This window comes from Hipposideros armiger, unplaced genomic scaffold (genome assembly GCF_001890085.2).
Source record: "Hipposideros armiger isolate ML-2016 unplaced genomic scaffold, ASM189008v1 scaffold_468, whole genome shotgun sequence".
In the NCBI taxonomy this organism is placed as follows: domain Eukaryota; kingdom Metazoa; phylum Chordata; class Mammalia; order Chiroptera; family Hipposideridae; genus Hipposideros; species Hipposideros armiger.
The window spans coordinates 819,365-832,490 of NW_017731818.1; the positions used below are offsets into that span (position 1 = coordinate 819,365).

The following is a 13,126-nucleotide window of genomic DNA, read 5'->3' on the forward strand; positions in this document are numbered from 1 at the left end:
AAAGGAAGTGAAAGGAAGCAGAGAATTGGGGCTTTTATGGTGTATGATATGGCCCCTCCCCTATCATCATTCTTCCTCCCCCTACCCATATGACTACCATATGCATTGACAAAACTGAAACTATTGGAGAACAGAGAAGAACTGTACTGATTCTCAATCTTGGCTGTACATTGGGATTACTTGGGGAGCTTGGAGACATACTGATACCTGGATCCCACTCCCAGAGATTATGATTTAATTACTCTGAAATGCAGCCTGGGCATCAAGATTTTTTTAAGCTATTTCAATAGGCAGCCAAGGATGAGAACCACTGAATTCCATGAAGAAGGGAGAAGAAAGTAAATTCCATTTGGATGCCCCTCCTCACTCTCCCTAAAAGCCCACAAAATCTCTTGTTCCAATAGCCCCTGGTCCTTGTCACTGACTTTTTGCCTACAAACTAACTCTGGCTCTGTATCTCAGAATTCATCCTTGGTGCTTTGGTGCTGGAGGGCTTTTTTCACCCCTTGATCCTACAAGTAGATGGGTAAAGAAGGAAGGGGAGCTGAGCAAAGAACTGGGTTTGTGAACAGAGTAATATACTATCTCTGTTTGGAAACCTAATTACATTTTTGAAGTTGAGGAAAACAAAAATTTGGAAGTATTTTAAGGTCTATAGTTTAGGTGCATAATGGGTTAAATGGGCAATCAATGTTATGGAAAATATCTCTAAAAGAAAAATGGAAGTGGAGTCTTGGGCAAGACCTAAAGGGCATTTGTCAGTAGGCCAAAGCTAAGGAGGCGTGCAATGTTGAAAGTGAACTCTGAAAGCATCTCAGATTTTAATCTCATATGCATTGCTTAGTGTGAGGTAGAAATATGGTCTTCAGGCTCAAAACAGTTGTTTGCTTTTGGCAGCAACCATCAGCAAATTTCAAAGTTAATTTATGATTCCCAGGATTAATAGTTTATATACACCACCTTGTGAACATAAATGGCCTAATCAGTCTTTTTTACTTTAAAAGATAGCTTAAAGAGAAATAAGCTACTGAGAAATAAAACATTTATCAATCTAGTGTGTAAAGGATCACTAAGTAGAGAAAAAGTTTAACCTTGAGAGATGTGAATTCAAGTCAACAATTTCTATAAACTGCTTTATTGCTTCAAATCTCCCTATATCAACCAATTACATAGTGCTGCTTTCCAGGTAACTTTCCTTTTCACAGCTAAGTTGCACACCTGACTCTGAAAAAATAGCATTTGGTCTCTTCAGTTGACTTCACTTTAATGGTATTAAATTAAAGAACTTTGTTTCAAGGTATTGATTATTTTTAATGAACACTCATAATTGTAAACTATGACTTTTCATTAAAGATTTCTTCATGGAAAAGTCTAGTCGATTAGATTAAATACCTTGGAAAAATATAAAATGGTGATGTCCAATTGAGCTGAATAATGCATTTTAAAACCTATTATTATCCTTAGTTTTCTTGATTTATTGGTTAAAAGGATTTCTCTATAACTCTTATGTTTCCACTTATTTAGATCTGATTTATAAGTATTTCCAACTTAGTGGGAGTAATATAATAAAAATAAACTTTGGATTAATATAGTAAGCAATTTTTAATTGTGTATTATAGTATTTTTAGCAGCTGATGTATTTATTATTTTCTGAAAATAGTTCTCCTAGATTTATGATGAGCATTGTATTTTGTTATAGTGGCTTGCATGATGTTAAAAGCTAGTTTAAAGTTTTATTTCCATTAATTATGATGAAGAGAAAGTTAAAAATGAAATTATAATAACTTTTTTTTGGTCTAAACTAGTATCAAAACAAAGTTTTATATATTTTTTTTCTTTTTCCATTTCTATATTACTTTATATGCCAGGTTTACTGTGGGATTTTCTCCCTATGAAATTCTCCAGAGACTCATTAGACCACAACCTTAGAAAAATTTAGGGGTATCTACTTTAAAATCACTGAAGTCACCTAAATCCACTAAATCATTTAAGTGATTTAAGAATTTACTTTTGGATTATAGTTACCCCTCAGGGGAAAATATAGAGATGAATGTGCTGCAGAGCTGTCAGAGTGAATTTTAACACATAAGATAAAAAAACAATGGAGGAAAAGAACTTTTATTCTACTACTTAGATATAACAGAGTAATAATTAAATATTTCCTGATCCATAAGAATTTAAAGGTATAATATATTTTATTAAATTAATTTATCTTTGAACATTTCATTTAGGATTTTGACCCTTTCTGCAAAGATAATTTGGGCATTTTTATCACATAAGTTCTCTGTGGCATATTCTTCTTGTTATTGTTGGCTATTTTGTTTGTTTGATTTTGTTCTAACATTTAAATGTATAGGTGAATGTATTCTATAGATAAGTCTATTTGTTGATAATATACATGTATTATTATAAAATGATATATACAATATGATATACATGTACATATATCACAAAATGAGACACATTGTTTAGTCAAATATTTTTAGTGCCTGTTTGTGTGGTTGTCACTATTCTATACACTGTAGCTATGATCCCATGCTCTGTGACTGATTTTCTTCTAGCGGAAGCCACCTCTTAGAGAAAGATATACCAGCCCTGGAGAATTGACTGTGTTCTCCAGTCTCAGTTGCATTGACTAATCTGTATAGTGGAAAAAACAATCAAATATGAAAATTATTTTTACAAATAATTTCTATTTGACTGAAGATAAACTGCAAAGCTACCTCACTCTCCTGTTTTTCTTTGAACCCATCCTCGTCTGTAATGGTTTGGAGCTCTGGGTTATGTGCTAGTTCAGTGGTCTAGGGCAACTTGCTTAACATTTCTGAGCCTCAGTTTCCTCATTTGCAAACTAGGTATGTTAGTATCTGATTTACTTAAAATACATGTAAATCTGATAACGCAGTGTCCATCACTGTGTATGATGCCCATAAACATCAGGCAACTTTTTAGGTGCTATCCTAGTTATGCTTGAAATTACCATCACTCGTTGTATCATATCCATTTGTCATCTTTATTTAAAGTCTGGTATTTTCACTTTCTTCCTAAAATATAACAAAGGAAACCAAAATGATGAAGATAATTCCATTGCCATATTGATTACATTTTAACTCAGTTTGTGATGAAGTAGGAGCAGAAATTTGGTTATAATAACCCAGCTTAACAGGAAAGAAGTAGATTCCTACTATTAGATTACTTTGAATTATATAGGTTTCTATTAGGTCCTGCGATGAACTGACTGAGTAAATCATAATTCTTATCATAATGTATTACACTTAATCTATGGAAATATACACACACACACACACACACACACACACACACAAAGCAAGAAAAAGTATAAATTAAAAATAAAGAAGTGGGAAATCACAAATGAATTTCAGCTTACAGCAACATTGCCTTGCAATAATTATAGATTCTGATTTCTCCCTTTTTCAATAAATTGTCCTTTTGAAAAGAATTTTATATAATTTCAACCCCATAATTTTTTATACGCATACTTAAGGTTTGTTTCACCCAAAAAAATGCTACTGATATTTAAGAGAAACTACTAAAACAATATAATAGGATATGTATTCAAAGTAGTTCTTTCCACTTTTTCTTATGTCATTTTTAACCTATATTATGAAGAAATAAAAGATGACATAGTTTGTTTATTGAAAAAAACAACAAAAACAAAACAAAGTTTCAGGCTGAGTTTATTTAATACAGCAGATTAGCTGTTAAATGGAAGAAGGCTTTACTACAATGTGTAAGACTCAGAAGTGGGTTAGGAGTTAACCCTAATGTAGCATGTTGGGCGTTGCTTAAATGAAGCCTGATCGTGAATACAGTCAGCTTGGTGAAATCATGGGCTTTGAGGTCAAGGTCCAGCAGGGACAACAGCAGAGAAGCGAGCATGAAGCCAGGCAAAGCATGGGCTCCGGACAGGCAGCACTGTTTGTAGAGGAAGTGAAGGGTGGAACAGCCTTGATAACTAACATGTTTTTTGAATAGAGACCACAGGGCATTTTAGGTATAGAGGTACATGAACTTGGAACATGGGAGGATACGGATGTTTTTATATGTAAATGTAAAAGAAATAAAAGAATTTGGAGAAGACAAGAGGCTGTACATCAGTTAAGTCCTGTTCTAAGATGTAGTTTGCAGTGTCTCTCTCCCTCTGAGCAAAATGTTCACTATCTAAGAGGAGATCAGACCAGGTGGCTGTATTTTGCTGGATGCTGACATTCATCCATTTACCTGTGCACACACTACCACTTTTTAAGACACTACCATATGGTAGGCACCATACATGTAAATGGTATTATTGACCACCAAGAATCTTACTCATGAATATAGCCTGAATTTCATATCCTTCCATATAAAGTACAGCTCCTCCCAAAGGTGGGGGAGAGAGGGCAAAGGCAAAAAAAAAAAAAATAATAATAATAACAAAAATCTAAAACAAAATAAACAAAAAGAAAGATAAAGTACAGCTCCTCCAATTTGTCTCATAAATAAATTTTGGGGTTGATGAGGTCCAGAAATGTGCTGGCCTTTTCTCCCAGTGTTTTTGATATCCTATTTGTAGGCCCCTGGAATTTATCAGTAGAAGGGTGTCTCTCAGTGGGTGGAATGAGAGTGATTTTTCTTCCCCAGGGGACATTTGATAATGTCTCGAGACATTTTTGGTCATGGCTGCTGGGGGAAGGATTTGCTATTGGCATCTAGGAATTGGAGGATAAGGACGCTACTTAATATTGTAAAATTCACAGGACAGCCCCTTATGACAAAGATTTTTCATATCAAAATATCAGGAATGCTGCGGCTGAGACCTTGTTGTAGAGGATTAGCATTCAACTGTAAAATACCGCATATGCTATGACTTGCCAAGGGTCTCACTTTATGTGGCAAGGATTCCCTGAGCAATGCCAATCTTTACTTCTTACAAGGCCTCTCCTCTGAGAATAGGAAGAGATAAGCCTTTCAGGGACTGTGTTTTCTCACCCTCAAAGTCTAACATAGAAAAGAGTAAATGGCACTGTGGTTCTTCCTTCATCAATGCTCCTCCTTAACTCAGTATTTTTCTGTAGTCATATCAGGTTATCATGTAAGCCAGGAGACTTTTGAAAGTAGAGATCATCTCAAAAGATGTTCCTGAAAGCTGGCGGATGTATGCAGAAGGAGGAAGGATGCTCCTCCTCCTCACTTAACCTTGAAAAAGGCATAGGGAGGCACAGTGGTAGTAGCTTTACTGTGTCTGCGAATCATATCCCTAAGAGGATATCAGCTTTCTTAACCCTTCTACCCTTCATGCCAGCTCCTCCAGGTCTTTTCTTAGCCCAAGCTTGGGTCCTGGGTGGACTGAGCTAATTTAGCAGGCTTTTTTCGGGGAACGGTAGAATGAAAGAGATGAGGAGAGAAATACACTCAACACAAATAGATGGGTTTAGGGAAGTAAATTTAGTATTCCTGCACCCCCCTGATAGAACAAGTGCTGTCTGTAATCATGTATAGATATAATCTCCACTGACCAGTGGCCAGAGCTGTTTCTTCATCAGGCTCTATGATTACATAGATGTACACCATGATCCTGAAACATTAGTTTTAAACAAGCTTTCAGTAAGAAGTATTTTGGAGAGCATGAGAATAGAATTAGAAAATGCTACAATTTCTCGGTAAATGCTATATACCATTTAATTCGGTGTCCATACCAAATCTACCACAGACTATGTTTATCTACGAGTATACTAGTATTAAGGAGACTTGACCAGCTTCATTGGCCAAAGCTTTTGATGTTTCTTTATTGACTGCAAATTCCTAGAGGAACTCTAGACTGCCCTTCCTCTCATGCTCTCACCTCCCTGTGGCCCTGCAAGACCACCTTACATTTTGATCCATTCATTTGGAGGCTTCATTTGAAGCTTTTCTCTCATGCCCTAGGGCACCTCATGGCTCCTAGGAGTGGATTTTTGCCACTTAAGAAACCTCTCCCAGTGATCAGGCAGCATGTGGAGTTTCTTTTTGCTTTTGGAATAGTGGTGGCTTTTATCTACAAGATTATTCTCCCACTTGAAGCAGTGTGCCCTGCAGCCAACAGATGTTTGCATCCAGATCTCCCCTCTAGATGAATAAAATCTTTCCAGAGGCTAACACTGGCTGGAAAGAATTATTTTGTGCACCTATGAAGCATAACTGAGCCCTAAGCTATCACCTTTGATGCATATTTTGTGACTGGGGAAGAAAATAAAAACAAAAAGTTTTTTCTGCCAAACGTTTCTTGCAGATGAGAATTTTTGTTGACAGAAAGCTTTATCCAATGGGAGCTTTGCCCTCTCTGATTCAACAAAGGGTTAGATGGAGATAGTTTCTCTTTATATTGCTCTTCAGTTTTGTTCCCTGTGCTGTATAGTTATCACACTGCATCAGAAAAATGGGTCTGATAACTGTCTTCCAAATATCCATCTTGTATGGTTTGCTGAGTAACAATTTTCATCCAAGCATAAAATACTTTTTTTAAAGAGTCAACCTTCAAAAGGTGGAAGTGTGAGTCCATGGGCATGCGAAAACTGAAACAAGCATACTTGGTTTTGGAGGACGTTAGTTTTGCCTCCGTACCTTGGATACCCATCTTTTATAAGATCTAAGATCGATGTACCTTAAGGTAGCAACATTTGTCATAATCACCTAATGCATTAGTGTCTTTCAATACCAAATATTAGCATTGACTATGAGATCACTAAACCATATCATAATTTTGAACAAGGACTAATGACTTGACTTTTGAGGACCAGTGAAACTAATAGCAAACTTTTGAGACAATGACACACTCTTACACACAAAGCTTGGAATCTAATGAAATGCTTCTCGAGTCATATTTATTAAAATAGAATAACTTGATTTCTATATTTAATGATGAATACTAATTTAGGCATAAGAAACAAACCACAAGACACAGTGAGAGAAGTCTGGTTTTAACCATTCATCTCCAAAGTGGGCATAAGCCTAATTTATATTCTATATTCCCCATGTCAGGAGGGGAAAAAGCCTAAGGAATGTTACCTTCAGTAAAAGAAAAAAAAATAAAAATAACGTTTTCATTCCTACAGAGAAAGACTTATACCTCAAGTCTTTGGAGAGCAATGAGAACCAGAATATTTTATTTTATTCTTTTTTTTTTCCTATTTTTTTTTGTTTGAGCTCTTTGCAAATCCAGACCACACTATTGATTACTAGCTATTCATTGCTGAAGGCAGTACTCTGTATTCAATAAATTAAGCTTTAATTCCTGAGCCTAACAAAATAATTAACCTCAAAAAGAAGATAAATGAGTATGCTGTCCTGAACTCATGATTAGAATCCACTTTCTAGTCTCGTTATGTTAGTATTTTTCAGTTCAGTGTTTTTTTCCCCATTCTCTTCTACTTTATTTTCACAGCCTATAATACCTTTTACCCTGCTCCTCTACCCACAAGGTCAAGCTATTCTTATTCTTGGTTTCAGGAATAAAATGTTTTAATACTGTAATCTTATACTCTGGTATTAATATTAATAATTTAATATAGTTTATATTTTAGAGCAAACAAGATGATTAGTATTTCTGAAAAAATTATGAAATGCTCCTGATGTCATAAAATCAAAAATAACATGAACATATAGAAAGCAGATATAAATATTTTAATCAATTGATTCTTTGATGATTTTGAAATGCTTCACTACTGATCTGCTTCACTACTGTTTCCTTACTGAATCCTTGACCATTAGGGAGGCTTAATATTATTTAGCCTGATTTTACATTTGGGGAACATTAATATAAGAAATATTTGGTGCCTTGGACAAGATCACTTAGATAATCCCTTTATAAGCCAGGACTTAGATAACCCCTTAGTTTTTGTTGTCAGTGTACCAATAGTAAGAGGATGAACATATGAACAGAGCCCTTTTTTAGCTTTGGTGCTCTGGTTTCATTTCATAGCAAATATAAAATAATCCTCATTATTATGGACACCACATCAAGGCAGTGGTTCAATATTATATTATTCAGAACTGAAGCAGCTAAATCAAATCTTCTTCAGGCAACTTCAATACAGCAGAAATGAGGTGTAGCTTCCATGGAATCCTTGGACAGTTCAGAGCTTTTTCCCGTCTGTGTCTCAGGATCCCGTCTTCCCTGCTCCCCAGGGCCTCAGAAAGAAGAGTGTTTTTTTGTTTGTTTGTTTCTGAATTTCTACTTACATTTCTTGAGGTGTCTGGAACTTGATTCATCCTTTTATTAGTTGAAAGGGGACATAGCTTCAGAGAATAAAAGGGAACTATGAGAGGCAAAAGAAAGATCACTCTCTTGTTGGGAACTTGGATTTATAAACTCAGAAGCATTTTCTTTCCTTAGCCTTTTCTCCATCCCAAATCCATTCTCCATAAAGGATAAAACTTGATCTTACTCTACTCAGGCTTATTTGTGCATGTGGACAGTTGTTCTACACACATGAACTATTTCTTGAAAGAGCCTAACATGAGGACCAATGAGGCTGATAGTACCCAGTGACAGTAATTTCTGATTGATTGATTGATTGATTGATTGATTGATTTACATCCTATAAGTGATCCCAGTAACACTCAAGTGCTGTTGCAGGATAGAAGAGTTCATTTCTTGGTACTATATGCTTTTTCATTTAGAACCTCTTAATCAGAAAGCCCAATTGCTTATATTTTACTCAAGTGCTTTAAAATGATAGTTTATGTTTATATGATAAGGCAAGGTACTTTATAACTTTTGATTCATTATGGCAAACTAAATTATGTTCTCTATACCTTTGGTATTAAGTGAATCTAATTGCATTATGAATCTCACAACACTGATAATTGATTGCTATATATAGCAACGACAAAAAGTCTAAAATATTACAGTAATTTGGATATTGTACTTATGGGCTATTCCAAATAAAAGCAATTTAATTTAGTGTTAGAACAGATTTGTAAATAGGATGCAGTAAATGTTTTTATTAGGATGCATGTGCTATTATGTTAATGGCAACATATTTTGTTTTTACTTTATATCAAACTGTGGGATTTTCTAAAATTTAACAATAAATGAAAAGAGAATTGAGGAATTTAGGAGGAATAATAAATGGTAATCTCCTAATAATGATGGATGTCCTTTCAAATAGAAATCACGTGTTCCTCTGTTTTCTTTGACTCAGAGGTTATCAATGTAAGGCAACTTTCATTTAAATATTGTTATCATCAGTTTATTGATACCTTAATCACAGAATACATATTTTTCTATGAAAATGACCATTAGAAGCAGTTATTTTTAAGGTATGTAGATGCCCAGGGCTTTCTAGATCTTATTAATTTATGACTACTTTTCTTGTTTTATTTGCAGAATTTTTCCGAGAGCTCCTGGAGAATGCAGAAAAGTCACTCAATGATATGTTTGTACGGACCTATGGGATGCTGTACATGCAGAATTCAGAGGTGTTCCAGGATCTCTTCACAGAGCTGAAAAGATACTATACTGGGGGCAACGTGAATTTGGAGGAAATGCTCAATGACTTCTGGGCTCGGCTCCTGGAGCGGATGTTTCAGCTGATAAACCCGCAGTATCACTTTAGCGAGGACTACCTGGAATGTGTGAGTAAATACACAGACCAACTGAAGCCATTTGGAGATGTACCCCGGAAACTGAAAATTCAGGTCACCCGCGCCTTCATTGCCGCCAGGACATTTGTCCAAGGGCTGACCGTAGGCAGAGAAGTTGCAAACCGAGTTTCCAAGGTAATTGAAAATCTGCTATCTTTCTAATTGGACTTCCACTTTTACTCTGTTTTTAAAACAAATGTTTTTGGTGTTTTTTTTTAAAATTCAAGGTTAAAATTTCAACTTACAATGGTCCTTGCTCTGAGAGAAGTAAGCTAAATGTCAACACTTAATTCTGATTTTTTTTTTCTTTGTGTGAGAGAAGACAGGATTTCAAGTTGGTCCATGTGATTTGGAACATAATGTCAATATTTATCGGCAGTACAGCAGAAAAGCTTTTATTGCGAGTGGTTCGAAAACAGGCGTCTTGTAACCGTGACCACTTGGCAAGTTTTAAGGAGGATAAATACTCATGAAAAAGTCCATCCAGAGGTTATAATTCTCTAGTAAGACACATGGTGACAGTCTTCATGAGGCCTGCAAGTGGAGACAAATTGTTGTTCAGAGCACCAGCACCTGCCATTTCTTCTTTTTTATTACCCTTGTCAAAGTGGCCAAATTCCTTAATTGTGAAGGAGAACCTTCTGCTGGCACTTGTAGAAGAGAATTAGAGAGGACTAATGAATACAAGGTATAAATCCTGGCAGAGAATTCCCTTTATTATCCATCAGCTTTGTTATTCTATACCACATTAGTGTGTTGTTTATGAGAAAGATAAATAATTAGTACATATGTGTACCTTTCTTTGAAGATGTCTCTAAACCTTTAATTTAAGGTGTATTTCTCCACTGCTGTCTTTAAACATTGATTATTTCCTGTGTAGAGTGTATCTGCCTTTGTCAAAATTCTCCCTTGATACTCAGCTGTTCTTATGAGATGAGCTTGCCATTTATGAGGTCCGTCCAACAAATAAACTTACAGATAATTATTTTAAGAGGTAAAGTAAAAACAATATGGAACAGGAATCTGGCATTATGTCACACAAAGAAGTTCATATTTTTAGAAAGATTATTGCCAAACACAACTTTCTCTGGTTGTGCCAAAGAGCCACAGATTTTTCATAACTATTGATACTATCCTGCCATGTTTTGCTTTTGGTTTTTTTTTTCACATTGAGCTCCTTAATAGTTACATGTGGCATACAGTTCATGTATACTGCTAAAAATGTTTCTCTATGGCACTATTTTTAAAATTCATAACAATCCACTTTTTAATGATCAGCTCCTAAAACATTTTTTTGGCATATGGAAATATCATTTGCAAGAAAGTTCTAAAGGGGATTTAATAATATAAATGGCTTATAGCTCTCATTATAAGAACAGCGTTTTGTTGTTGTTGTTGTTTTAATCAAAACTCAACAATGTTCTAGACTAAAGCATAGAACCCTAAAAGTGTTTGATAAGGAATTGTCCAGGTTGGCTAACAAGAGGAAATATGATCACCTGAGAAAGTCTGTAAAGTACAGATTAGTATAAAAAATAAATATATAGTCCATATGTTCTTCAGCAAATAGATTTTGTTTTAAAATATTTAGTCACAGAGGTGTTGAATTGAAGCATTTGTTTTGGTTGAAGAATGAAACGTACGGCTAGCTTTGAGAAACATGATGTAAGAAATTCAAACCATGGATTGGTATATGCAGCAAGCATCCTGATTGTTTATATTGATTCTGCCTGAGTGTGAATAATGTTTAATGTTGGCGTATATTTTGGTCTAGGGCAGTTCCAGTGAGATGAGAGAATGTTTTCTAGCAAAACCTCTAAAAAGCCACAGGGTAGGTTGCCCCTGACTCTCTCCTTTTTCTCAGAAGACGGCATAAACTCCTGCCTGGCCATGCACCTCCCCTTTTCCGCCATTCCCTGAACGTCTCAGTCGGAGGTCTTTGTCTACCAAAATCTAACATACTACTCTTCATGGGAAAGGTTGATATCATGGACCAAACATGATGAGTATGTGGAGTATGATCTTTAATTTCTTTCCAGATATGGTGAGGGGTATTATCTGAAACACTGAGATCATGTTTGCCCTGATTGCTTCATAACCAACATTCATTTGCAGAGCAGCTGCTGTGGGTTTGCAATGTAGTTTGTGGTAATGTAACCATGGAATGTTCACTGTTCAATGCAGATATTGGCTTGTCTGACTTGAGTTTGACTAGCACTAATCTATTCAAATCATAAATCCCATGCTGACACATGGGCACCACCATCTGGTAATCTGGTACATAGATAGATAGATAGATAGACAGATAGATAGATAGATATATAGATAGATAGTAGATAGATGTGGTTTAAAGAAAACTGAACAGTTTTTTCTCAAGTAATTATCATCAGGGTTTTTAATATTTACCAACAAACTTTCTCACCTTATGACTACCAAATGGTCTGTAGCTTAACTAAACCAGAAATAGATTTCCTAGGGCTATTTGGGTACTAATGATGTCAGCACCCAAACAATTCTTTTAAATAAGAATAGACTATTACAATGACTAAATGTATAAATAAGAGAAGCAGGAATGGTATTTGAGGTTTAAGCCCTTCATAAATCTACTATCCCTGTGGTCTGTTAATTGAGTGATTTAGGGTTGGCAGAATGATTGCAGAAGAATTCAGGAATGCAAGGCAAAATTCTCAAATGAAGATCAACAAACTGACGTAGCTCCTGCATTCCTGGTTTGGGGGATATATTTTTTTACTTCAGTTTCTCTCTTCTCTTTCAGTGGCTTCTTAAATCTGGGGATGTATCATTAATAGCTTCTAATTAATTGTTTTGAGTAGAAAATGTATCTGTTTCGCAAAACACAGCAGTTAGACACAAATGTTTTGACACAACATTATAAGGAATTCTCTTACCAGAAAAGTGGAGAACTAATTTGTAGGCATGAACACAATTATTTTTTAAGCTTATTCTTGCCATCTCATATATATACAAACACTGGCTTTTTGTAAGCTCTGAATGGATTGAGTTAATTTTAAGTAACTGTAACTGGAAATCTGGTTCTTAGAAGTGTTAATGAGATTCTGGAGTGAATATCTGGTAATTTAGCCAGGATTCATTTCCTGTGTGAATGACTGTTTTTGACTGTGTCCAGTGTTGACAAGAGATGGTAAATCAGTAAGTCCTATTTTGCCAGTGGAAGTGTAAATTGATGTGTTCACTTTGGATAACGATTCAAAAATATCTGTATTATTAAAGAAGCGCATATCCTAAAACTGAAATTCTATAACTGAAGAAACTATTTCACATGTATACAGATAAACATGCAGAGGAACGTTAAAGGTAAAATTATCATAAATGCCCCATCTGCATGAATGGTGATCCCTTTACACCATGAAATACTATAGAACATTGAAAATAAGTGAACTATAGCCACACTCATGGATGAATCACAGAAACCTCATTTGGAGAGAGAAAAATCAAATCACCAAATAATACATACTGTTTA

General features: G+C 35.3%; 1 protein-coding gene across 1 annotated transcript in view; it reads left to right on the forward strand.

Annotated features, from left to right (window-relative positions):
• Positions 1-13,126, forward strand: part of GPC6 (glypican 6) — a 1,102,936-nt gene that overhangs the window by 524,856 nt on the left and 564,954 nt on the right. The window contains exon 3 of the mRNA XM_019666367.1: positions 9,368-9,759. Coding sequence (XP_019521912.1) covers positions 9,368-9,759 — 392 coding nt within the window. The remainder of the gene's footprint in view (positions 1-9,367; positions 9,760-13,126) is intronic.